The sequence below is a fragment of the Nyctereutes procyonoides genome, unplaced genomic scaffold (assembly GCF_905146905.1).
Source record: "Nyctereutes procyonoides isolate TBG_1078 unplaced genomic scaffold, NYPRO_anot_genome, whole genome shotgun sequence".
Lineage (NCBI taxonomy): Eukaryota > Metazoa > Chordata > Mammalia > Carnivora > Canidae > Nyctereutes > Nyctereutes procyonoides.
In genome coordinates this window covers 99,147,973-99,175,010 of record NW_026575125.1, presented here as the reverse complement: position 1 = coordinate 99,175,010, position 27,038 = coordinate 99,147,973, and the positions used below count along the sequence as shown (strand labels likewise).

The 27,038-nt window shown below is 51.3% G+C and overlaps 2 protein-coding genes across 5 annotated transcripts in view; one reads left to right on the top strand and one right to left on the bottom strand.

The window, feature by feature from the left end:
* BCORL1 (BCL6 corepressor like 1) overlaps positions 1–8,181 on the bottom strand; it is a 64,714-nt gene extending 56,533 nt beyond the window's left edge. The window contains exons 1-2 of one of the 4 annotated variants that reach the window (XM_055337891.1): positions 7,387–7,493; positions 6,658–6,835 (exon numbers count right to left, since the gene is read on the bottom strand). The gene's annotated coding sequence lies outside the window, so the exon portion shown is untranslated. Of the gene's footprint in view, positions 1–5,758; positions 6,532–6,657; positions 6,836–7,386; positions 7,494–8,104 lie in introns of those variants that run through there. The other 3 variants (XM_055337892.1, XM_055337895.1, XM_055337893.1) reach the window with 3 other exon arrangements.
* On the top strand, positions 3,743–8,884 carry LOC129518081 (basic proline-rich protein-like). The gene is made up of 3 exons (XM_055338111.1): positions 3,743–4,307; positions 5,251–5,360; positions 7,379–8,884. The coding sequence occupies exons 1-3, from the start codon at positions 3,743–3,745 to the stop codon at positions 8,882–8,884; spliced, it is 2,181 nt and encodes a 726-aa protein (XP_055194086.1).
* Positions 8,885–27,038: the final 18,154 nt, after the last annotated feature.

The window sequence follows — 27,038 nt, the reverse complement described above, 5'->3', positions numbered from 1 at the left end:
TATGTAGATATCGTCTTGTGCAATCCTCAGAGTCCCGTGAAACTGGGGTTATCATCCCCGTTTTATAGATGAGAAAACTGAGGCTCAAGAAAGTTAAGTGATTTGCTTCCTGTCACACGGTTAGGGAGTACAACAGCAAGGACTCTAACTTAAGGCAGCATGTCTCCGAAGCCCTCCAGGTGATTCTGAGACATGCTAAAGTTTGAGAACCACTGCAAGACACTAACCTATATGAGGTGCGACCAAGTTAAACTGAGTAAAGCCTCATCATCATGAGACATCTAATCACCTCATGGATCCAGGTATAGAGTGCACTGACTCATCCTGGGGATCAGTCATGTACAGTGCACTTCTCTATAGAACTTGGAAAAATGAAAGCCTGCTTGTTTTCCTGGTCCCCGGACACCAACATTATAGCAAAACTTGACTATACCCTTAAATGGCACTAACACTAAGATTTCTAGGCATACCTTAGCAATGAGGTAACAAATTTTGTTCCTTAGCCGACAGTTGGTAAAGAAGCCTGAAACACAAAGCTTTGCTGCCCCTCAGTACTCTCAATTCTTCACGGACACTTAACTTAAGATCTTCTTAAAATCCAAATGAAGACATATCCTGCCTCACATACTCTCAATGAATAAATCTGAAAATTACCACATTTTACAAATAATAAATCATCACTCTTCAAATTCATCACAATTCATTGACCAGGGAAAATATGACCTTGACATGCAGCCTGCAGCCACTTTTTAAACAATTATCCATTTTTAAATGTTTTATGGGGAAAGGATGGCATCTGCTTAAAAAAAGGGGCGGGGAGAGGGAAAAAGAACAGCATATTTGAATTATGGGGATTGAAGGCAGAGTTAAATTTTACTCCTGACCAAAATTCAACTTCAGTTCACCAAAGAAAGTTTTTGTCATGAAAGACTGCTTTCAAGTTATGAACAGTGGGAAAGGGTACAATTTAGAAAAAGAACAGCTTCTACATTACTTAAAGGATAACCATTCAAAAACTGGCATTAGGAAAGCCCAGTTAGTATGTAAGATTATGTAAAATATTGTACTAGCATCCTAGTGGCCAAAAGATAGATTACCTCTTATTACCTCCCTCTTTGGCCATCCTGACACTACACCTTCTGGCAAGCACAGACTCATACCTCACTGGAACTCCAGCATTAAGAAATTTCCTTTCATTCTGAAAACTCAAAGGTCTAGGGTCTTCCTTCCCCACTTACATAATCATCAGTGGCTTCTCCTCTTTCCCATCTGCTTTATACCAACAATGTCCACTTTCCCCCATGCTCTCTCTGTGCCACTCTAGTTAGTGTTCATTTTGCCACCCATCTTAACCATGAACTCCTCCTCTCTCAATCCCAGATGGTGGCTGGTGCTGGAAAACAGCTCTCTACCCTACTGTGGCCGTTCTATTCCTTCTCAAATTGAGCTCAGCTTGTAATCAATGAACCAGTCCAGATGCCCAACCCCTGATTAGCACCTCTCCTCCATATACCCCCCCTACCCCTCAATTCTGGCCCAAGGCTCTAGGGCCGCTGTTCTTTATCCTGTTTCACTCTGGAATTTCCATAATTCACCTCCCTATATCTAGGATTCCTTCCACTTGCAGATGGAAAAACTGGTGTATTCCCACATTCTCCTTCTTTTAAGGCCATTCTACTTAGGTCAGTGAATCCCTTACCCCATCCAGTACCCTTATTCTAGTCTAAATTTTCTAACTAATGCTTAGACTTGTGAGCCCTGGATCTCAGCTAACCTCTACTTCCTGGGGTCTCCCAGGACAACAGCTATCCAAGGCAACTTTTTACTTTCCCTGACACTAGCTCTACATGACATGTGAGCAAACAAACATCTTCCCCCTTTGGCTCCTTATTCCACCCTCTTTCACATTCTGCATTTTTTAGCCTATATACTATCTCTAAATTCTCTATTTCCCTATGGGTATACATGTATATTTCTTCCTATAAGCCAGTTTCTCTCCAACCCTATTTTTACTCAAGATCGTCCTCTGTCTTGCACCAACCTTAGTGATTCTAGCATGAAAGTGTAAAGAGTCTTCAAGGTTCTTCGAGCTTTTTACTTTGGAAAACCTTAGCCTGGAAATTTCAGGGTTCCACTTTTTCCTTAGTTGGCCCTAACATGAAGCCAGTGATGATCACTTTTCTCCCCCCTTCATTGCCTAAACCCCCTCTTGACTTTTCCTTTTGTCTTCCTTCTTTCTAGTATTCAAGTCCTTTTCTCCCATAATTCTGTTCCCCTAAAAGAAGCCCCTCTCCGAAACCCATAAGCCAAACTCATCATGTGAGGTTCTCTGGCACCTGTACTAAACTTTTTTTTTCCTATGTAGTGAACTACAGCATGAATAAAGCAAACAGACCCCTGAAGGAAACCCTCTTGCTTCCCCAAAAAGTCTAGGCCACAGGGAGTTTATGCCTTACCAGCTCTAGGTCATCAAAACAGCCAGATCGCTGTGTGTCCTTGCTGCTGCCACCATTTCCTCTGGAACTCCCCTCCATTCTGCCCAATTCAGACTCCAACAACAGAACTCGCCAGGGACTTAGCTTTCTTCTGCTCTATCCCAATAATTTGCTGTATTTTCCTTATGGCCTATTCTAAAGAAACAGTCCTCCTTAACCTCCTCCTCCATCTAAGACACCGGGAGCCAGAATAGAAAGAAACCTACCCTTGCTGCATAGCTGGTAACAGGGTCAGCCCTCTTAAAGTCAATTTGAGTAAGGCTCTGTGCCCAATGGCCTGTGCCTCTTATCCTTCCCATCTATCCCAAAGGTGGCTGCCTCAGTTGCTTTATCAAAAGATGAGTCTGCCTATCAATAGCCACATAGCAGCTTATGCAAACCGAACCGACCATGTCCCTCTTAAACTCTATCAACCTTCAGATTCTCTTAACTTGAATAACTAAGTCCCCTGCTCCTGCTAGCTCCCCTAGTCCTTCTTACTAACTTTGCTTTTCCATAAAAAATTTTACAGGTTCCTCCCCCAAACTTCTGCTTCTATTTGGAGCCTCTGGGTGATTTCGGGGATTGGGTTATCCCATTTAATCCCCAGTGGGATCCTCCAAATTTCTTTAGTACCATATGCTGACATGGCCATCCAATTTGAGTACCCCTAAACTCTGCTCCATCTCCCCCAAAATAAAGCTCCCTCTATCCCAACATTCAAGGACAGGTCAGGTAAACAGAGAACGAGATGACCTTTAAAGTCCCTTCCAACCTTGGGATTTTATTATAAACCTAGTCCACTTCCAACACCAAATGCGTCCCCTGTTCATTTCCCCAACGTTTGTCAGGGGCCAGACTTTGAGAAATCCCCTTCTAAGTTGAAAGAGCCATGTGGCCAACCAGGATAACACTAACGTACAACTGCACCCCCAGAAGTCTCATCAAAGATTTTTTGCAATTGTACTCCACCTCTGTGCGACGGGGACAATCTCCAAACTGCCTTGAGAGTATTCAGCTCTCGCACGAAGTTAGCAAGCCCCCTTCCCGCTCTCGCGTAAAGAGCCCCTAAACCCCGAGCTAGTCGCATCCTCACCAAGCGATGCCTGTCCTTACTGTCTACTCTAGGAGACACCAATAATGAATAAGTATCACCACATCGACAGCTTCCTACAGCCAACACTGAAAATTTCAAAACAATAAAACAAAAACATAGTGCTGGCCCTGGGGGAGGGGGGAGGTGCGGGCGGAATAGAAGGGCACCTCCAATGGCCTGGGCTGTTGGCCTCCGGCTTTCGGTGTGCTTCCCTCTCGCCTTTCCCCTCGACCACATCTTTCCCTACAAAAATCTCCCGCCCCTCCATAACACGAAATCCCCAGCCGAGGTGCGGTCGGCTCCTCCCAGCCCTACCCCGGACGTCCCTCTGGCCCAGCCTTCCCCTCGGCGGGACCCCGGCGAGGAGGGCCCCCTCCACCGTCCAATTCACCTCCCTGTCCCTTCCTGGGCCTCTGGGCGCCCCTGCAGGGCTCTGTCCCGAAGCAGAACCTCAAGGAGCCAAGCCCACGAGGCCCGTCGCGGGACCCACCCCCCCCTTCCTTCTCCCAGCACCTCGTCCTCCATGCACCCGGCCCCCGGGGCTCTTCGTCGTCGTCGTCCGGGCTCGTACCGCCCCCCGTCGGGGGCTCCACCCCCCGCCTGCCCCCGCCCCCAGGCCGGCCCCCTCCCCACCACGCACCGCCTGCGCCCTCTGCCCCGGCACGGGACTCCCTTTGGCCTCCGTTCCCCGCCCAGAAGCGGCGGCGGCGGCGGCAGCAACGGCTGCGGCGGCCCCAGCAGGAGCAGCAGCGGCGGCGGCAGCGGCGGCGGCGGCAGCAGCGCCGCCCCGGCCCCGCCCCGCCGCCCGCCGGAGCCCCACGCCCCGCCCGCCCGCCCCGCCGCCGGACTGCTCCCCCCGAAGCCCACCAGTGAGCCCCCCCCCACTTCCCAGCCGTGATCCGTTCGAATCCAGCTCCGCTGGGCCTGCTGTCTGTTCCTCACGCCCCTTAGGACCCGGGGTGGGGAGCCCTGGGGTTCGCGGCCATCCCTCTCCCTCCTTCAAGGGCTGAGGGATTGCCCCTGATCCCGAAACCCGGCCCCGTAACCGGAGCCTCCCTCCTTCCACCCCTCGGCTTCGCTCTCAGACCCCTTGCCTCAGGCCTGGCGCGGAGCGGGTGGAGAGCTTGAACGCCGGATCTCCCCCTGGCTTGCCGGGGCTAGTATGAATTGCCCCCATCTCATCCTCCTTCAATTTAAGCCCCCTCCCCGCCGCGCCCGGCCCGGCGGCCCCCGCCCCTACAGCGAGGGCAGCGGAGCCAGGGTGCTCCGAAGTCATCCCCCGCCTTTTTTCCAGGGACTCGGATAATTGCCCCTGCCCCCATCACAGCACTCCCACTCCCGAACCCAGGCCCCGCCGCCACCTAGGGGTACCCCTTACCCTATGGTTCCCGCACCCCAACACTGAGGAGAAAGCAGCCCTGAAGAGCAACCGTCGCACCTCCCCTCAGAGGTTGGAGGGTATTTTCTCCAGGTCTCTTCAAGACTTCATCACGGACAGCCGCCCCCCCCCCAAAAAAAACAAGCCCTTTCTCGCCCTGCCCTCCTGGCCAGCCTCCCTTCGGATCACTGGATCCTTGGATGGCGGGGGGGGGGGGTGTTGTTAGGGCCAGGTAGTTAACAAGACCGTAGCCTCCACCTCCCTTTCTGAGGAGTGGGGTAATTCCAATGGTTCCCCCCCAGGATCAACCCGACCCCCGTTTCCATGGAGACCCCCGCCCAGCCAGGAAGAAGACTCTCAGATCGTGGCGAACAAGTCTCACCTGGCTAAGGGAGAAGGGGGTGAGGAGGGGGTAGGGTAGGGCAGGGATGGGGTACGAAGGTGGAAGTGGAGGGGAGCTGTCCCGAAGGGAGGGGCGAGGGCAGAGCGAGCTCCAGGGAGCGCTACGTCCGGGGACACGAAGAGGACGGCGCCCCCGGGGGGCAAGCGGAGCGGCCGCGGGGCGAAGAAGGGACAGGGTTGAGAAAAGGCTTAAGATAGAAAGAAGCGGGTGGGGGGATACGAAAAAGCCGGGGAGTCAAAAGAGGTGGAGGGGTTGGGGGAGAGAAAAAAAAGACGCACCTGTTCCCGGGTCGGCTCCGCGGGGAGGCTCAGGCCGCCACCCGGGCTCCCTCTCACCCACTCTGAGCCTCCACCCGCCTAATACTGCCCCGATCTGATGCCCCCCTTCCGCCCCTTATCGCCACCGACCTCCTTCTCCTCTCTCTCGGCGGCGGCGGCGGTCGGACTCTAGGAACTGAGAGGAAGAAGGGAGGGCTCGGCAAAGCGGAGGAGAGACAGAGCCACACACTGGCAGCAGCCGCGGCAAGCGAAAGAGTGAGGGGGAGAGCGGTGTGTGTGTGTGTCTGTGTGTGCGAGCGAAGCCTGGTGGAGTGGGTGCCGGTCGCAGGGCTCGACGGGAAGTGGAGTCCGGCGGGGTTCGCGGGCGGCGCCAGCCGCCGCTCCACGGGACTACAACTCCCAGAATGCCACCTGTCGGGGGGAGGAATGGGGAGGTGGAGGCGAAGGGAGGGAGCCAGCGAGAGAGGGAGGGACGAAAGCAGGGAGCAAGCGGCGGCGAAGGGGGCAGAGCCAAGCAGCCCCGGTGACACTGGGAGGGGAGGGGAGGAGGAGGGGATCGCTGCGAGGACCAAGCGGATTCCGGAGAGGGAGGCAGCAGCAGTGGCTGCAGCAAGCCGGGCAAAAAGCTAGACTCCCAGGAGAGGCGGAGGCACTCAATCCTAGGGGCTGCAAGAGCCCCACGCCCCCAGCCCTCAATGTCCCTCGAATGAGAAGATTGAGGAAAGGAAAAGATCAGGGCGCCAAGGCCAGGGGTTTCTGTTTCTTTCCCCCAAGCCTCCCCACCATATGCCCCGACCTGACTTTCTCAGGCCACTGGTGCCCGATCCAATGTGCAAATCCAGAGACCCCAGATCTCCCCTGTCGGGCAGCACAAAACAGACACATTCAGTCCCCTTCTCCCAGGAGCCTGAGGGAAGCCCCCTTGCTGGCAGGGCGTGACTCCCCCTTCTTCCCCGCCCCCGTGGTCGCCACCCCCCATGCCCCTCTCCAGAACCCCTCCCCTGAAGCCTGGGCTCGCTTCTTCCTACCTCACAAGAAACGGAGTCCCTCCGGGGGCGACTACCCAGCCCCCTCCTTTATACTGGGTCGCTACCCACCAGTATCTCCTTAGCGTTGCCCCCCTCACCGAAGTAATAGTGGGGGCGACCCAAGTTGGATTGGTGGCTACTTTCCCTCAGAGACTAGCCGTCCTTGGCCACGCCGACCCTGTGTAGAGATAGAGAAGCACATTAATACCGCCCCCCAAAGTTCAGATCCCCGGGGAAATGGCTTACAAGGAAAGTGGGGTTGGTAGTGGAAGTGAGCTGGGGGTGAATCTCAATCCTCAAACCTCGCTGTAGGCGTGGAAACCAAGGGATTCCTCCCTTTCCTTGGAAGCCATCAAATCGCTTGAGGGGGGAATGGGGGTACGTTATCTTAACCCAAATGTCCACACGACTCGAAGCGACGCTACATATAGGAATAAGATACGAACTAGGCTGCTGCCGCGGGAGGGAGAGTATACTGCCGCCCCCGCCACGCCGTCGTCCACCCTCAAACACACACCCCTAGGGGAGTCAGATGGCCTAGGAAGTGGGGGGAGCCGGTGGGAGTGCAGGAGAGTGAAAGGGTTGTGGTAAGGAGGGTCCGCGGCCCCCTGAGAGCAAAATCCAGATGCTAAGAGGTGGGTGGGGGGTGCGGCATAAATGCAGACGGTGTCTTTCCTTGCTTTTCCCGGAATCGCCGCCAAACACCGTCTAACACTCGTAGTTGCTTACCAGTCAGTCCCCTAGCCCCATTTGTGCGCGTGAGGCGGCCGGAGCCCGGGAAGCCCGGGCACAAACTCCGCGGAAGCTGGCCTTCGCCGCCGCCGCGCTGCTGCGGGCCTCCCTCCCTCCGCTGTCGGCCCCGCGGATCTACCTTCGCCCCCGGCCGAGGCCAGACCCCGCTCGCAACTCCACGCCCCTACTCCACCCCCGGCTCCCCCCTTCGCCCTCTCCCCGCGGGTCCGGCCCAGCCCCTAGCGCCGCCCCGCCCTACCGCTCGGTCCCGAGCCCAGCAAGTGCCCCGAACTCGCCCCCCGCCCCCACGCCCAGGCCAGTCCGGCGGGGCCTTGTTTCCCCCTCCCGCCGCGCCCCGCCCCCGAATCCACGTCCTACTTCGCCACCCAACTCGGCCCGGTCCGGGTTCGGCCCGCACCCAGGCCACTGGAGTCTCTGGTTCGGTCCAGTGTACGGCCACCCACCCCGCCCTTGCCTGGGTGCCGGCCTGGCCCGCTGCCTGCGCCCGCCGAGCCGGCCCAGGCGCGCGGTCCGGGTCTGGGTCCCGGTGCCGGCCTCGGTCCCAGCGGCGTTGCCGCGTCTCGCCACGAGGGCTCGGTCCACGCAAGATCTGAACCCGCGCGGGGTGGGGGCCGCGGAAAGCAAGTTTCTTTATCTTCCCTCCGCCCCCGCCGCAGGGCCGCGCCATCCCCCACCCCCCACGGCGCCCCTTCACCTGGGCAGAGCCCCCCGGCCGCTGTCGCAACTTTGCTCTTCTCCACGCCGCCGGGGAAGCGGGCGAAGCGAGAGGAGGAGGGAGGTGGCAGGGGGGGGTGCTGGGATCAGGCCTCTGAGCTCCGGGAGGACACGTGGGGGAGGAGGGGAAGGAGGAGGAGGAGGAAGGGGGGGCGGGCCTGCAGTTCTCGGGGCTCCCCCTGCCAGCCCCGGGGAAGCCGGAACCTCTCCGGGCAGCCACAGACCCCGCACTGGCCACGAGGGAAGAACGGAGCCACCTTCCCCGGCCAGCCCCCAGCTCCAGGAAGGGGGGGCGGAGAGCAACGCCGCTCGGGGTCGGAGAGCGAGCGTTTTCGCTCGTGCTTTATGTGTGACTCTCTATCTCCGTTTAGCCTCCGTATATGGGGGGGCGTGGGGTCTTGCATGCAAGGGGCGGCGCGCTCCCGCCGGACGCCCCGCCCCTTCCCCGGCCCCCCACTTCCCTAACCCGGGCGACCTCGGTGCAAGGCTCTGGCGCTCGTGCACCGAGGCCGCCCGCGGGCGCAGCCCCAGCCCCGGCGCCGAAGTGGGACAGGTGCCGGGGAAGGAGAAATGCCGGGGCTCGCTGCCTTGCCTCGCGTCTCCCGAGCGGCCCACCCTTAGTGGCAACCTTCGGTGCTGCAAACCCCCAGGGCTGCCTTCAAAGGATAGCCCCTGGCCTGGGCGTGGAGGCACCTTTGGGGGGGGGTGCCTGGAGCGAGAGGCCCGAGGGAGGTGGGAGGAGGGAGGAGGAGGGGGATGAAAGGTCTGTAAATGGGGAAGCCTGCACGACTTGGGGATGAAAACCTGGCTCGAGGAAAACTCTTGGCTTCTGCCCGTCCCCCAACCCTCCCAGGCTCCTCAGTCACCAAACCGAGCCCCCTTGACCCTTACCCTTTACCCTAATGACTCCCCGCCTGGCCAAAGGAATAAATCCTCATATGTGTTTACATCCCAGGCCATCCTGCCAACCCCAGGACTGAAGAGCCGAGAAGCCTGCGGTCCACATTGGAACTCTGATGACTTTACATTAACTCCGAGGAGGAGAGTAGCTTTCGAAGGAGCTGAAGCTAACGGCAGACTTGCTTTCAGTATTAGGGTGTTTCTTAGCAGCTCCAACCCTGAACCCGTGGTTGGGACTTCAAAGGCATTGCCTCAGCCTAGAGGGTATACGGGGAGGTGCCCAGCAGTTCCTGGAGGGTTCAGGGCTTTGTAAACACGGAATGTAAAATGAATAGCAGGAATTTGAAAAAAAAAATCTTTATGTGCAGATATATTGATATTATTTATTATATATTTATCTATACTAAGGAAGCCAGAGGGTCATTTGGACTAGAAGGAAGCCCTGACGGATTAATGTCTTCCTCCTCCTCCTCCTCCCTGCCCCCCTCCTTTGTCCCAGGCCCACAGAGGTTCCATCTCTAAGCTATGGGGTGTCTTCTTTCTGTTGAAAGGACTTTAGAGATGGCAGGTGAGACTTGCCGGGTATGTCTCCCTCACCTGGTTTAAAGGAGGAGTATTGTGGAGGAGGGTAAGCCACAAAGGTAGCAGTGGCTTTTCTGTTGTCTAAGGCCTGGTGTTCTGTGACCCCTATGGATTGTCCTCAACAGCCTCAAAATGTACTGCCAGCAACGTGAACATATCCCTTGCCATTTTGCCTGCTTTGGGAACTTCTTCCCTAGCTGTCTTATTTGGTCATTCCCACCCTCCTGTACATACTCCGCCCCCCAACACACACATACTTTAAAAAATGTTTGACCTAAGTTGCACCAAGGGAAAGTGAAAATTTGAAAAATATTCCTTTAAACTAATCAACATACAAATTCTAAAGGTATTATTAAGGTCTGAGGTATCACCTCTATTGGGCCTAATAATGCAGGCCCCACCGATTCTGCTTTGATTTAAATTGGTTGTCTTTGCTGATTTTAATTCATCTGGTAATTACTAAATTTCCACTTCTCTTAAGGGTCTTGGGGCCCTGGGGCTTCTTTTTTCTTTGCTTTGAGGCTGAAATGGATTCTGGACACCTCTGTTCCCCATTCATCTGTATCTCACCATTTGGCTGCATCATTTATCTGGTGAAATGAAGATTGGGGCAAGATGGTTATTTCCTGGCTCAAGTTCTAGCTTCTCTGAGCCCTTCCTGTTGGGGGCCACACTTCCTGCCTATGGGAGGTGATGGGAAATCAAGGAGCAGGGTAGGGAGAGCTGTGGGAAACCTTGTAAAGAGTAGAGATTAATGATTATTTTATTTGAGGCTAGAACCACAACACAATCATAATAATACCTTTGTACAATGTCGGGGTCTACAAAGCCCTTCCACTTGTGTTATTTCATTTGTTTCTCACTACAACTCTCGATTTTGTAATTGAGAAAACTGAGTCTATGAGCATCTATGAGTGGCTTATTTAAGTCATATGGTGGGGCAGCCCGGGGGGCTCAGTGGTTTAGCGCCGCATTCAGGCCCAAGATGAGATCCTGGAGGCCCAGGATCAAGTCCCACATCAGGCTCCCTGCATGGAGCCTGCTTCTCCCTCTGCCTGTGTCTCTCACTCTGTGTCTCTCATGAATAAATAAAATTTTTTAAAAATAAAATTGTCACATAGCTAGTGAGTTCCTGAACCAGGACTCAACCCCAGCAACCCTGACCCCACATCCAGAGTTCTTTTCAACATGGCATAGCACCCCCATGTCATGCCAAAATGTTCCTTTTCATGGAGATTTTTAAATAATTGTTTCTTCCATCAATAACAGCTACTGGCCTGGACTCTCAGAGAGTCAGCATGGTGTAACGGAAAGAGGACTGTTTAGAGAGTTCTGAGAACCAAGTCTTAGTTCTGTCTTGTTGATGGCTAGCAGTAGGACCTCAAGCAAGACCCAACATTGGAGTAGTGCTAGCTCAATGCCAGATACTATGTTTTGGGTCTTCCTCTCAATTCTAAAATATGGAAATCAATGTGTCTGCCCCGCCTCTCTCACAAGCACACCCCTGAGCATACAATGTGATAGTGTATGGGAAAGAATTTTGTGCACCATAAACTACTGGACTCAAGCAAGTGTTACTATTATCAGCATCAGCATCACCAGCCTCCCTAGAGCAGAAATCTAGGGGTGACACAAGCCTGGGCTCTGCCCTCCTGAAACCAACCAGACAAAACAGGGCATTTGGGGTTCCCTGGGGTAATTTAGACCTCAAACCAACCTCTGACTTAATTCATAGGATAAGTGCTTCAATTCTCTGCTTTGTTCTGAAATCAGAGGCCTTCCTTGTGTCTCTGGTAAAACAGCCCAGTCCTGTGACAAGGACAGCAACAACAATGACAACAATTTCAGTGGTTTAGATTCGTTAGAGTGTCAGAAGGAAACGAATTTGAAGCTTCTGGTCATCTCTTTGTCCCCTGCCCGCCCCAGTCAGTTGAACGTGAAGTCAGATTTGGAACTCAGTTTCAGGACTGTCAAAGGGCTCATTTTAAGCCACCTCAGTTGAAAGCAGACTAGGGGAGAGAAGGGTACAGAAAGAGCCTTGCAAGTTCAGAAAAGAAAGAGTGAGGATGGTACTAGATTAGCAGGGCTGACCGAGAGTTACATACACTATGTGCTGGGTAGTGTTTCCCTTTATGCCCGGGAAGGGCCGTGGGGGAGAAGTCCTTGACCCTGTTCACTCTTCATATATCTCGCATGCACAAACTCTACTGCAGCAGGTTGCTGCTGGAGAAGCATTCCAACAGCCCACTGCACGCTGAGGAAAGCCTATTCTCTGCCCCCTAAGAGCCCTAGGTCTAGATGGGGAGACAGCATGTCTGGTTAAACTTAACTCTGTAAACAACTAACAGCCTTTCTGGATTTTATAGCCAAAGGGGGAAAATGAGGAAGGGGGCTAAAATCACCCCAGAGGCCTCTCGAGGTCAAGCTCCCTGCTTCCCTAAGACTCCTAGGCACTTAACAAGGTTTTTAATCAAACAGACAGTGTTAGAGGTGGAAGAAACTAAGATATCATCTGCCTCCTGGAAAACCGGCAGTGGCTGCCCACTGCCAACAAAATCAACTCCATAAGCCTTCACCTAGCTTCCACGGCCCTTCCTGATCTTTCTTGTTCCAGCCTCCTTCTCATCCATGTCCCTCACAAAGCCTCTGTTCCCACCAAACCAGCCCTCTCACTATTCCTCAGACAAGATAAGCGCTTTCTTGACTGCTCCTTCAGCATTTTCTATGCCCTTCTGGGCTTGTTTAAATCTCATTCAACCATTACTCAAGCTGGTTCTTCCATGCATTTTCCCTGGCCCCCACTCCCTCCCCATGGAAGTTAACTGCTCCTGGGGGTTTCCCCCAACAGACTGAGCTTGGCTTTTTATTAAGCACTTCTACAGTCTGCCTGCTGACTCTCCAACAACATTCCCACTTCCTTGGATAAAGGGACCCAATATTTCTCAACTGTCTATCACAGCCTCCTTTCTCTCCTGCCAAAATCTCTTACTATGGCATGGGGTAGGCCTTCTACAAGTAATTTGTCAGTGAATGAATGGATGGATGATTTAATCTAATCCTCTTATTCCATAGTGGGGAAACTGAGGCCCAGACCTGGCTTCTCTTCTTGCCCATTAAGGACTCAATTCTGAGTGTTAGCTTCCTTTAGTCTTTCTCTTCCCATTTAGCGCCGACACATGGTCTCTAAAGTTAGACAGACATGGTTGGAATCCTGGCCCTGCCATTTCCTAGTGATGTTACTTTAAGACCCTTAATTTCTATCTGAGCCGCAGTTTTCTCACTTATAAAATGGGGGCTAATAAATACTTCCCGAAAATATTACAAAGATCAGATGAGTTCTTGGATGTTAAGCACTTAGAACAGTGCCTGGCACCTAGTGGATACCCTGCAGTAGTTTTTTTTTTTTTTAAGCATGAGAGTTTTTATTTTTTATTTATTTTTTTAATTTTTACTTTAAGTAGGCTCCATGCCCAACGCAGCACTTGAACTTGCTACCCTGAGATGGAGAGTTGCACACTCTACCTATCGAGCCAGACAGGCACCCCAACCAAGCACAAGGAGTTTTTTGAGTCCAGAACTTGGGAGCACCTGCTTAATTCAAGCCTGGGGAAAAAAGCACAACCCAAACATAAAGAAAAAAAAAAGGTGTATTTTTGGCAAGGGGAATGGAATAAAATTTAACAAGACCTTTCAGCGAAACTATTCTCTCTTCCCCCAAAGAGGCTAAAGAATATTGAGAATAGCACCCAGTTCAGTAGCCCACATTCTATGGGGGCTCACTCAATTCCACTTCCTCTGGCTATGGTGGTAATTCTATGTAGGCTCAGAGATGTTGGCACGGGACGGAGATACCCTTTTGAACTTACACATCTCTTTTTTTTTCTTTTAATTTTTTTTATTTTTATTTTATGATAGTCACACACAGAGAGAGAGAGAGGCAGAGACACAGGCAGAGGGAGAAGCAGGCTCCATGCACCGGGAGCCCGACGTGGGACTCGATCCCGGGTCTCCAGGATCGCGCCCTGGGCCAAAGGCAGGCGCCAAACCGCTGCGCCACCCAGGGATCCCAAACTTACACATCTCTATGCTCACTCCTCTCCATTTGTCTACACTTGAGTTCTGTTCCACCTGGCCAAATACTTCAAGCCCCACTTCCACGGAGCTGTCTCTAAAGGCTTTTGCCTGGTAAGTACTGCTTAGCACTTAGTGATTTTCTGTGCTGTGTGACTTAGTTCTACACACACACCCCCATCTGAGGGCAGGCACTTTGCCACAGAAAGCAGCATCCCCCCCCCCCCCCCCCCCCCCCCCCCCCCCCCCGCAATGCCTGGCTGTGTTTGAGCAGACAGCACTCCATGAATACTTGGGGATTGATTGACAGTAACGTTCAATGGGGGCATGGGTCCCCTCAAGTATTGCCCAGCATGCAGTTTTCCAACCCCCCATTCCCCACTTACACACCACTTCTTAAATCCAGCACTCACATGATGTCCCAGCCTGTTCAGTAGCCATCTTGTATGCAAGAGTTTGTCAGCATCCAGAAGGCAAGGGCCACGTTTTACTGTGTCCTCCACACAGCCCAGCATAGCACTTCCAACATTCACCGAATGGAGTAAGCACATAGTTTTGCTGCTATAGATAACTTGGTAAATATACCATTCTTATTTCGGGCATGTGTGTTTATATGTATTCCTGTGTGTCTTGTTCTTGCTCATTAAACTGCAAGGGGCTCTAGAGGAAGAATTGTCCATTTTGGGAAGAAAGTCCCAAGATGATCAAAAAATAAGTTGAGACCTGGGATTTAAGTTTTTGAAAAATCCAGAGAACAGAGTTCTGCCTGTCACATACATTCAGCCTAAACTCTCACACCAAATGTTCTCAAACTTTAATATACATAAGAATCACTGGGGGGGGGAGCTTGTTAAAATTCAAATTCCAAGGCACCCTCCCACCCAGGGTCTTCCTGAATAGGTCTGGGTGGTGCCTCCTACTCAGAATTTCCAACAATGTCTACTGAGAATTAGAAAACAGCGGGCTCTTGGACTATACACTGAAATACATGGAGCACTTTTCCCCTTTCATCTTCACCAGGGATCACCAAACTTATTACTTGCAAGGGTTTGATTACGTCTCTCCCTCCGTGGATCCCATTAAACACAGTTATATATGGCTCAGTATGTACCAGGCACTGTTCGGAAGATTTTACAAATAGTAACGTGTTTAATACTCTTAACGATCTCATAAGCTAAGTGCTATTATTTCTCCCTTTTACGGTTGGTTTTCATCACCCCAAAATGAAACTCCATACCTGTTAAGCAGTTGTTCCTCTTCGTTCCCTACCTCTAGCCTCTGGCAACCTCCTATCTGCTTTCTATTTTTATGGATTTACCTATTCTGGATATTTCATTTGAGCAAAATCATTTATCTGTGGCTTTTTGTTTTTGGCTTCTTTCACAGCATATTTTTTTTAAAGCAGGCTCCCCGCCCAAAGCAGAACTTGAACTCGTGACCCTGAGATCAACTGTCTTATGCTATATCAACTGAGGTAGCCAGGTGCCCCAACATGTTTTTGAGCATGTCTTGAGCCAGGCACCCCAGCCTGTTTTTGAGGTCCATCTGCATTGTAACATGTATCAGTACTTCATTCATTTTTATGGCTGAATAGTATTCCATTGTATGGATAGACCATTCCTAGCTAATAAATTTTGAAGTTGGGGTCTGAATCCAGGCAGTCTGGTTCCAGAGTCTGGGCTCTTAACCCTCTGTGTTCAAAATACTTATCTACTTAAACAGGATGTATTTTCAAGTAATAATTTGCCATTTAAAAATGTATCAGACCATATAATGTTTGTCCTTGGGAAAGGAGAAAAAACGAGTGAGAAATATCAGAAAGTGAGACAGAACATGAGAGACTCCTAACTGTGGGAAATGAACTAGGGGTGATAGAAAGGGAGGTGGGCAGGGGGTTGGGGTGACTGGGTGACGGGCACTGAGGGGGGCACTTGATGGGATGAGCACTGGGTGTTAGGCTATATGTTGGCAAATTGAGGGATCCCTGGGTGGCGCAGCGGTTTGGTGCCTGCCTTTGGCCCGGGGCGTGATCCTGGAGACCCTGGATCGAATCCCACATCGGGCTCCCAGTGCATGGAGCCTGCTTCTCCCTCTGCCTGTGTCTCTGCCTCTCTCTCTCTCTCTCTCTCTCTCTCTCTCTCTCTCTGTGTGTGTGTGTGTGACTATCATAAATAAAAAAATAAAAAAATATGTTGGCAAATTGAACACCAATAAAAAATAAATTTATAAAAAAATAAAAATAAAAAATAAAAAGAGGTCAAATTCTCATGAATAAATAAATAAAATCTTTTAAAAAAATAAAAATGTATCAGAGGGATGCCTAGGTGGCTCAGTGGTTGAGCATCTGCCTTTGGCTCAGGTTGTGATCCCAAGGCCCTGGGATCAAGTCCCACATTGGGCTCCCCACAGGGTGTCTGCTTCTCCCTCTGCCTTGTGTCTCTGCCTCTCTGTGTGTGTGTCTCAGGAATAAATAAATAAAACCCTTAAAAAATGTATCAGAGATGGGATGCGTGGCTGGCTTAGACAGAAGGATGTGGGGCTCTTGATCTCAGGATTATGAGTTCAAGCCCCACATTGGGTATAGAGATTATTAAATAAATGAAAAACTTCAAAAGTGAAAAAACAAAAATGTATCCTATACAAATAAAACTATGCCAGAACTTCTGATCAGCCCAAGATAGTCACATTGAGGTCATTCAACTCCAGCTAAAGCCAACAACACTTGATGTTGTAGTTAACCTCTGCAGTGTCATGCAGATATGTTTCACTAGATTTTATGAGATACAGATATAATTCATAGACTCTCTCCCAGGATTTTATGGGTTTGGAGTCTCTGATTTGAGATCTATTGATGACAACTCCCTGTGAGGTGCCTGATCAACAAAGAGAGGTTCCATCAAGTTGCTCAGTAGACTCTAGTGACAATTTAAGAAATGAGCTCATGCCTGTTAGAAAGATTTTTCACACCAAGAAGGTAAACAAGAAAGGAGCTGGAAGTTAACCTTCACTAAATGAGAAAATTCCAAAATCCAGGAATCCATTCATTCTTCCCGAATGTTCTAGTTAACTAACCAGAGCTTTGCCACCAAGAATACACATGGCCATATACTGACGACCAATAAGACAGCCGTGTAACTTCCCCCTGAAAGGTGACAGCATGAGATGGACTTAGCAGAGAGGCCTTCCAGATCCAAAGCATCTGCTCTGACAAAACCTGAGGTGAAAATTCTATTCCAAAACAACACTGATCCCATGATTTTTCTGCTGACTTGTCAAGTGTGTGGATAAATAAATAAATAAATAAATAAATAAATAAGCCATGTCTCTTCTGGAGTTTGTGACACCTGTGCTCCATGTCTGAGAGCCCCATTTGATATTTTGAGCACTTCTCTCTCCAAAGGGGTCCTTCGTTTCCCCATTAGAGATGGAACAACCAGACTAGATTCAAAACTAATTGCCCCGGTTTCCCTCAGCAGAATAAAATGAACATGGACGCAAGCCTTTGAAGGGGAAAAGATGCCACAAAACATGTTGTTTGAGAGGTGAGAGAGGAATGGTGAACGATGAAGGCTTCTTCATTTTCGTAGCCCCAGGGCCTTAGAGGAAGGCTTGGCACAGATGAGGAAGCACTCAGAACGTGTTTGTTGATTGAATGACTGAAAGAGAACCTTCTTCTTGGTCTGGAGGTCATTATGGAGGCGTTGTAGAGCTGCTCTCTGGGGATGGAGAATGGAGTGAGGTTGGCATGTGTATGGAGTGCCCTGCCAGGACCTACACAGACAATGTTTTTCTCTGCCTGAAAATTTCTCCCAGGCAAAGTTCTCAGAGCCTACAAGTCTCAAAAGTAGATTCCTCTGAGATCACTGGGTGCTTTATTTTACTGAACTTAAGTCAGAAGGACTTAAAAGTGGCATAGTGTTATTGGGAGAATCCGATGAGAGCACCTGTATAAAAGCATATTGAAAGAGATAGAGAGCCAGAGAATTCTTGTTAACTGAGCCATACTGGCTTTGCATGATCTAAATGACTCTGTGCCTTTTGGCCAGGTAACTTTCTATCTATGGGTCTTATCACTGAACACAAACGTGTGCAGACACCACCTCCCCCCCAAAAAACACATATTTTATAATGCAGTAAATTCCTGTTTGCCAAAATCCAAATAACCACAACTGTTGGAGAATCAGAATGTTCTTTTTTTTTATAATAATGTTCTTTTTGCAATATAGTGCAAAACTCCCTTACATTCACGTGGGGCTTTGCAGGTCACAAAGGACTCCCCCATCCGTGACCCCATTTGTTTGTTGACTGATGTTCAGAATGGTCCTGAGCCTTTTTAAGCATCTGGAAGGCCTTATGAGGAATCAAATAGCAACGGTTTGTGTGGTGTCAGAGGCCTTGGCTGTGTGCTGGGCCTCTGAACACCAGCTTTCTTGTGGCAGACACGTCAGGGGTACGGTGACTTGCTGCTATTGACTTGCAAGGATGTACCAGCATTTGGGGACTGGGCTGGTGGGATGGAACTCCTATAGCTGAAAGAAGTGAAATACATTTGCACATGATCAGAACTGTAGTGGCAGCAAAGGAGGCAGAAGGCTTGGAGCACCCCTCTCTCTTTTCCTTCTATCAGTCATTAAATGGGCAGACATTGGATCTTTTAGCTCCATCCCCCAGCTTGTATCGGCTATTGAGGGCACAAAGACAAACAAGACCTTTCTCCTAGACTTCTCTGGCCATATGATTCATGAGCTCTCCCCTTCAAGTCTCTCCTTGTTCATCATTGCCCATTTTGCCAGGGAACAAATGATGAGGGAAGGGTTTCCACCTAATCTTCCCCTCCTATTTCCTTTCCTGTTTCTCTGTCTCTGTCTCTCTGTCTCTCTCTCTCTCTCTCTCTCACACACACACACACACACACACACACACACACACACACACACGATGCTTCAAATGCCCCAAGGCTAACCTGTCTGTGTTACATACCTCTATTAAGGAGAGTATTGAATAAACTAGATCCATGGGAGCAAAATGAAAATTTGTAATGCATAGTAATAATAATAGTAATCCCTCACATCTGTATAGAACTTAATAGTTTACAAAACACTTCCATCCCTATTCCTGTATTTGATCCTGTGTCCTGTCATCATCTCATATTCAAAGACAATCTTCTGATTGTGATCTCCATCTGTGAGCGAGGCAAGACAAAGACAGGGCTAAGAGTCCTGCCCCCTGGTTTGTTTTTTTGCACCTTTTTTCCTTCTCTCCTGCTGTACTGTCTGGGGAAGTTGCCTGTGACTCAGCTTCCCAGACTGGAACCCTAGAGAAAGGAGCTGCTGACCAGTAGCTCTCCAAGCTGGGCTACAAAGCCTTTGGCTTCTGCCAGAATCAGTGTCACGGGGAGGGAAGACTTTCCTCTTTGGGCAGCCCTAAAGTGAGCAGCAACCCACCTCAGCAGATTGGGCAGGCCCCTGAGAAGGGGAGGTTTTCAATAGAACAGGGAAAGGAGTGTGCTGTGAAGCTATTAGTAGGTTGTGAAATGGGGCTTTGAAGCTGGGGAGGCAACCGCTAAGTGCAGGCTTTGCAGGGTGCAGGCATACCGAAGGAACCTGGGCTTGCAAGAGAGGATCCTCCTAGAGGGCGAAGAGGAGTCCCCATTGTAACCACTGGGTTTGTAGACCCTTTAAAAAAAAAAACCCTAACTATTTCATTCATCCCCATTATACTTCCATATCTTCTTCATTCCTCTAGTCTCTTCACTGAGCCCCTCCTCTACTTCATTCCTCTAATGTAGTAGCCTCGATTTTCTGAGCTAAGGATGCTTTTAGTGAAAGGCCACCCCAGAGAGTTCTCAAGCCACCCCAGCCAAACATTCTCAAATTCCCCCATCTCTCTCCCTGCAAGGTACTTAGCCCATAGCGATGGCCACACCAGTCACACCCTCCACCTAGCCCAGAGCTGGCCCCATATGGGAATTCCTGAGAAAGTAGGGAGCAATAGCAGGTATAAAGCCACTGCTCTGGTGGTTTGCAGCAGAAGATCAAAGCTTGTCCTCCTTGGTAGGAGGGGTCAGGGCTGTCCCGGCCATCGCAAGCAGAGGTGCCAAATAGCAGGGAAAAGCTGCTTTTAGCTAGTGGCCCGGTTAAAAAGAGATGGTGATGCTGTGTGGCTGCCCTGCTGGGCTGGGGATGAAGACCCACAAGCCCCTCCCTTTACCCCTGGTTATTACCAGCAGACAGTTGAGGCTTCCAGCCTTGCCCAGCCTCGGAAACCCCCTTCCATCAGAGAAGGAGCTTCATTCCAGCTCAGGAGCCCTGGCCGAGCTCTCTTCCAGCCCCTACCCTGATGGCTGGGGCCAGCCGAATTAGTACTGTCGCTTAGGCAGTGGCAGCCAGTGCGGGGTCGGGAGTGTGTAATTGCAACCACTTCCTGCCCCAGCTTGCCCTAGGGCTGGCCCCGCCCCTGAAACAGTCGGGGCGGAGCCCAGGTATAGTAAGGGAGTCCGATTGGTGGGGTGGGGGGGCTGCGGAGCAGGGCGGCTCTCAAGGGAAATCAGCTGAGACTCATAAAGGGAGGGGGTGCCTTCGGTTCGAGCCAGCCACCGCGAAAGGGCCCGGTTCTCGGGGCATTCTATTGGCACAATACGTCCCTGCAAAGGATCCAGAGAACAGTCCCTCTCCGACTGGTATTCCACCAGTTCCAATATTAGCTTTATTCATGAGATCTGAACACTTCAAAGCCCAAAAGGAGAACAGGAGGGGAGAGCTGGGGTCTACACCCATAGGGGTGATCTCCACTCTGGCGTTGGCGCTGCTCTCTCTGAGCAAGTTAGGACAGAGAGAAGACATTATGGGTGGGGGCTGCTGAAAAGACCCCTTTGGTACACAACACCAGGGTTGGTAACTGCCTCTCCCTTCCTGGAGATTCCAAGATTTGCTGTTTGTATCCTCGGTCTGTCTACCCAGGCTTTGGAATGCCCATCGTGAACAGAGCCAGTCCTACAGCAGGTAGCCTGGAGGTACAAAAGAAGTAGAAAGGCGGCTCTCTCCCTTTGGCGAGCTGGACATCAACTGGGCACTAGAGTGGCAAGAGGGTAAAGTGTGCACTCTGTAGTCAAAGATGGAGATTGTGGTATTCGCTGTGTGACCTTGGGCGGCTTGCTTATCTTCTCTGAGCTTCAGTCTCCTGGTGTGTAAAATGAAGGTACTAAGATTTGACTTACAAGGTTGTAGTAACAATAAAGTCAGACACACATGGGAAAGCGCTTTGAAAGCTATAAAGCACTCTACAAAGGCAAGGGAGGGATGGTCCTGTTAAGTGGGGTGGAGATGGGAGACAGGACCCTGATGGGGGAAAATGAGTAGGCACCAACAACTAGGGTGAAGGTATCCATGAGAACGCTAAAGGAGTATGCTGTAAAGGGGCTACCACAGGCCGGTGGGGGGTTAAGTCTGCGTCCGCTTCCAGTTAGAGGTAGCTCTGAGAAAGGAGATCCCCCAGGGAAAGGCGGGCAGGCGAGGTGGAGAAAAAGCCATAATTTCTCTCCTTCTGAGAAGGGCTTGAACAGTCCTGGTTGCCTTAATCATGCCCATGTGAAGAGAGGCCAGCGGTGGGTAACAGTTCTGTTTGGGGGGGAGGGGGTTGCCTGTCAGCCCTCGAAGTGTAAGGCAGCAGCTGGAAGTGCGCTGCTTACTTACATACCAAGCCTGCAGCGTGCACAAGGCTCGCTGGAATGAGCCCGGAATGTCTCCCTCTCCTCACCCTCTGCAGACAGAGGAGAGCCGAGGGGAGTGGGGCGAGCCAAGCACATTCAATGACAGCTGCAAACCTGTAGGCTTCTCTATCCCTTTCCTGCTCTGGGAAGGGCCGCCCAGGCCCAGGGTGACCCCTACCCTCCCTTCCCCGATGAGCAGACAAATGGGGGTGGGGCCATCTTCATTTGTGAGGTGGATGTTGGGGGAGGGGGTTCCCGTGTGTAGGGTGTAGTGGTGGCACATGTTTCAAGGATGCACCCACATCTCTGTGTGTCAGCAGCCACTTGTGCAGATCCAGGCAGTTGTCTGCATACAAACATGTGTCATACATGTGCAGGCTCTAAGTGGTGAGAAGGTGGGACTGACATTTCTGCCGCCATGGGACTTTGGATATTCTCATCTGTAAAATGAAGAGTGTTGTGGCAGAGCATCTCAGAGGGCCCTCTCAGCCCAAATGTTCACTGTTTCTACGCATAGGGCTATGGCTGCTTAAAAAGTTAGGGTGGTGAAAAAAAACGAACAGTGGAACCAGTTGTGACGTTGGCCGTTGACACTTTAGATGTTTAAGTTTGGAGATTCAATTTTCAAAAGGCCAGTTACTTGGCATCATGTAACATCTGTTCACTTCCCAAGGAGCGGTCTTAACACTGACACCCAGACTGTGGCATGATGATGTTGGTCTATTTGCTGTCTGTGTGTTTACACATGTGCGAGTGCATCTATGGGTGCATGTTTAAACTGCATCACAGAATGTTAGAGCTGAACGAGATCCTGGAGGTCATCAAATTGAATCTCTTCCATTTCTGGTTCATTTATTTAACAGCCTTTTTGTGAGCTACTATCTGTGCAGGGAGCTGCAGAGATAAATAAGGCATAGTTTCTGCCCTCCAGGAGCTCACCGTCTAGCAGGAGAAACATGTAAACAAATAATTACAATACAATGTAATAATAGAGGAATAAATCCTACTGTGCTATGGGAACATAGAAGACTAATTCCGCCTGGGGGTGAAACTGAGTTTCACGAGCACTCCACAGCTAGTGAGTTTTTACCTTCACCTTCCTACTTCCAAACTATTCATCCTGCTCTCGTCACCCTCTTCCTCTCAGGAACTCTAGGAAGATGTCTTCACCACCTGAAAAGGATTGGCCAAGTGGCATACTAAGATCCACAAGGCCCACTGGGATCCACCTTGACCTATATCCCTCTCAGCTACAAGCCCAGAGAGGCTCAAGTGGGGCTAGCTGAGGTTGCCTTTGGCACTGGTGTAACTTATGTTGGGGTGGGGGTGGAGACTCAGAGGGAGGCCAAGAGAACTGAGAATTCAGTCCTTCCTGCCTGGCCAAAGGAGTGTGCAGAGAGGAAAAGAGATCACCTTCAACAGGGCATGCCCTTTGCGTTTTTTGCCCCAGAATGGCTGCATTAGGCATCGCGTCTCCCTTGCCCCGTGCCCCTGGTGAACAGCAGTGCCCGCTAATGAGATAGATGGTTGCTGAGGATGATGGGGCAGCCTTAATGTGCAGGGCAGATGGGAGGAAAGGATCTAGCAGAGGGAGGTGAGACAGTAACCCTGGACTCAGCACCAGGTTCCACCCTGGGCCCTACCTGCCCAAGAGATGGCCATGGGAGGCTAAGCTCCAGCCTTCCATGTCCACCCAACCTAGCGCCTTTCTCCCTCTCGGGGAAGAAGGCGAACCACCCTCGGGGCCTACCACCCCACCAGGGCGGGAGCACTCCCTCCCCCTCCCACCCCTCGATCCGTAAAGCCCGGAGATGCTACGGCGAAGGGAACCCTGGGAGTGTGCCTTGAATGACCCCCGAACACATCTGGATTTTTGGAGTTCAGGCCAGCCCCCGAAACGGACCCCAGGGAAGTGCGCCAGAGGGAGGGGGCGGGGGAAGGGAGAGGCAGCGCGGAGTTTGGGCCTGCCGTTTAGGACTCCCGGCCCCACGACTAGGACCGTCCCAAACTTCCTGTTTCTTCCGGCCGCTCTGACCCCGGGGCTGCAGCTCCGAGATAGCTCGGGGCCTGGAAGTGCATGCTGGGTAAGCGCAGACGGACGGAGTAGGCGAGCTGCTCACTGTCGCCGCGGCGCAGGGCCGGTGTGGGCGCGCGCTCGGCTTCCTTCCCCGGCGGTCACGCTTTGCATGTGGGATGGGCAGCGGGCAGGTGGCAGGGAGGCCCCCACGCCGAGGGCCCGGGGCGGAGCCTCCGCCCGGGCGGGGGCGGAGGGCGAAGGGGGAGGAGGCGGCCCCAGGGGCGGGGGTGTGGGCTGGGAGTTTCTGCATTTTCAAGGGAAGCCGAGTTGCCTTCGTCGGAGGCCGAAGTTCGAGCAGACCTCGCGGCGCGGAGCGCAGGAAATCCTGGAGGAGCAGCGCGGCCAGCGCGGCGGGCGCGGCCCGGGCGGGCCCCGAGCTCTCGTGCCCCCCTCCCGAAGCCCTAAGGGGGTCGTTTAGGATGAGTAGAAGGCAGCCCTTGTTTGCTCTGTGGGGAGAAAACTTAACGGAACTGGTGACCCCTACCCCCAAAGGCGGGCCGCACGGAGGATTTAAAAAAAAGTGCGGGCAAAAGCGCGACTCCAGAGAGAAACTAAGGCGATCCCAATCACTGAAGGGTGGAGGTCGGGACGGACGACTGATTCCTCAGTGCCTCCATCCTCAAGATAGACTGCAAGGGGCGAGGGGGGCGGAGCTGAAGCAAGCGACACCTGCCTGCTGTTCCTGAGGTGCCTTCTCCCCAACAACCCGCTTTCCTCCCCAGTGCTGCTGCTGCTTCAAGATGGTGGGGGAGAAGAGGGGCCGTGGAATGATGGTTAGATCCATAAAGATGGTTACCTCCGAATAGAAGGTTAACCCCCCACCTCTACCCTCACCTTCCTTTGGGGCCCACACCCCATGTGTGCAACCTGCAGCTCCCACTCCCTCCAGCTCTGCCAGATGTTTGCGTGCATCTTGAGGAAGCACTTACGGCTCTCACTCTGGCTCTCACTCTGGGGTCGATGTTTGATATAGGACCAGGCAAGGTGGGAAGTAGGGCACACAGGGGCTCACTTCACAGATTATGGCTCCCATTTTGGAGATGAAGAAACAGGCAGCCCCAAGAGCTTAAACATTTACCGAGCTCACATTCCAGGCATTAGTAATAGAGGTTAAAACACAGCTTAGAGATGATGGTGGAGATGGTGGTGGTGGTGGTGGTGATGCTTAAGACTCAGATTAAGCAATCACACCCCTACCAAGTCTATCCAAACTCCCTTCCCACTGCTAGATGAATGCTACCTAAGCAGTCTTCTCTTATCCCCCCTCTGATGGCACACCAAGCCAGGGCTGTCTGTTTCTGTCACCCATGCTAAACTATGAGTACCTCAATGATAGAGACAGGGTCTTAATACTTATTTATCTCAGTGCCCATTAAAGTGCCTGGCATGTAGAAGACACTCATTAAGTATTTCTGTACTGACTAGAAATTAGGAGTCCAGACTCTGGCCCTTTTCAAGTCAAAATGTTCCTTATTCACTTACACACCTGGCTAGAAGTACCCCTTTAGGGACAAGATCTTTCTATTGTTACATATGGCTGGTGCTGGATTCTGAACTTAGACGGGCTTTCAAAAGTAGGCACAGAAGGTGAAGGGCTATCTTGGGCTGGCTGGTGAGCTCACCTACCCAAGGGCAGGCTCAAGCTGCCCAGTTACAAATCTGTTATGTATATTATGTTCTGTGCCCTGGTGCCATTCTCCCGAACCAAAATATAGCAGGCAGTGCAAACATGTATGCAAATGAGCCAAGAGCCCTGCTGCTTTCAAAAATAAATGATGGAGCCCGTATCAGTAGTCGCAGTGTGTCTTGGCAGGGTTTGGAAGGGGCCCTGTCCACCCCTTGCTAGTTCTCTCGGGAAGCCGGGCACAGTGAGAAGCAGTGTCCCCTACCCCTGTCGGTTCCCCCTCCCTTCCAAAACTACAAACAGCCACAAACCACATGGCCCACAAGCAACAGAGATTTGTGGCCTTTGGAACCTCCCAGGGCAGGGGTCAGTCAGGAGGTCAACGGGGGTGTAGGCATCACACAGTCCAGAGTCATTACTCTAATGCCCTCTGGGAGAGTTTCGAATCAATGGGCCTATTTGTCCTCCCTCCAGGGAGGACTGGGGGTAGGGCAGTGGGGGTCCATTATCAAGCCCACCCCCACCCCCCATAACACTGCCTCCAAGAAGCTCTCTCTTGTCCTGGCATCATGCAAATCTCACCAATACCCAAGAAAGAGAGAAACCGGAAGTGGGATGATTTCTGTGGGGATGGTCAGATAGGACAGGTCCTTTGGATTCTGGTAGAAAATCTAGGGTCTAGACTTTTATTTGGGAGGCTGTGGCATTTATGAAGCCAACGGGATGACTTTGCAACCCCCCCTCAGCCCCCGCCCTGTTGACCTACATTTTGGTGAATAGCCAATTTCAATGGGGTTGTGCCCTGGCCCGTGATTGTGATTGTCCTTGTCCCTTCTGGGAGAGTTTTAGAATCACTCTTTGTGGGAAAGAGATGGGATAGTCTAGTGGTTAAGGGCCTGGACTCGTGCATTGGCCAGGCCTGGATTCCAAACCCAGCTCTGCCACTAACCAGATGTGTGACCTCTTCAAGTTACCTTCTCCGAACCTTACTTTCCTTATCTGTTAAACTGGGGTATTTATAGTGCCTACCACATGAGACTGTTTTTGGTATTAAATATGCGCGCTATGTACTTGGCACTTTCGAGGTGCTCAATAAATTGTAGCTTTTAAAATAAAAGATTTTATTTATTTATTCATGAGAGACACACAGAGAGAGGCAGAGACGTAGGCAGAGGGAGAAGCAATCTCCCTGTGGGGAGCCCAATGTGGGACTCAATCTCAGGACCCTGAGCAGAAGGCAGATGCTCAAGCTCTAAGCTACCCAGGCATCCCATTCTTTCTAGATTTTATTGCAAGCAGGTACTGTTCTTGGTACCAGTCAAGCCTGGGGCATTTCTCAGGTCAAGTTCCTCCCTAAAATCCTGGAAAGATGGAATTCTGTCTGGCACCTAATCTCTCCCCAGCATTTGGATAATTTGTTATTGGGATGGGCCTGGGATATGCAAAAGGTACAGCTAGTGTGGCTTTGGCCACAGGCAATATCCCCTGAGGGGATTTAGTTTTATTGAGTAAAACGGTTTTAAGTGGTCAGTTGCGGGGCTCCAGGCAACTGTCCCTCTGTAGGCTCTAAAATATATACTCAGGGTATCTAGGGCCAGGCTAGTCACCATGGCTCTTGCCACTACCTAAGTGCGCATTTGCAATGAGGCAGCTTTGAAAATGTTTTGCCTGATTTACTTGATAACTTCCATCTTAAATGGCCTTTGTTTAAATTTTTACCCTGGTGTGGAATGAAAGAGTTCACTTTTAAATTCCAAATTTTGGCTGTGGGGGTTGGTAGGGTGCGGAGCAGCAGTGCTGGGCTAAGTGCTAAGCGCTGAGCAAGGTGGGCAGAGAAGCACGATCTAGCTCTGCCAGAGAAGTTCATGAAGATGTAGGTCCAGCTCTGCTTTTGCGTGGCACTTTCATCACACTTATAGATTCGTCCTTTTTTATCGAGTTTGTACTGCATA

Bases quoted from the DNA above. Each gene is read 5' to 3' on its own strand.
- LOC129518081 (XM_055338111.1), top strand. From the start codon at position 3,743: ATGGCCTGGGCTGTTGGCCTCCGGCTTTCGGTGTGCTTCCCTCTCGCC. The intron at 4,308-5,250 runs GCAGGAGCAGCA...GTTCCCCCCCAG, and splicing joins CAACGGCTGCGGCGGCCCCA to GATCAACCCGACCCCCGTTT. The intron at 5,361-7,378 runs GTAGGGTAGGGC...TAACACTCGTAG, and splicing joins GAGAAGGGGGTGAGGAGGGG to TTGCTTACCAGTCAGTCCCC.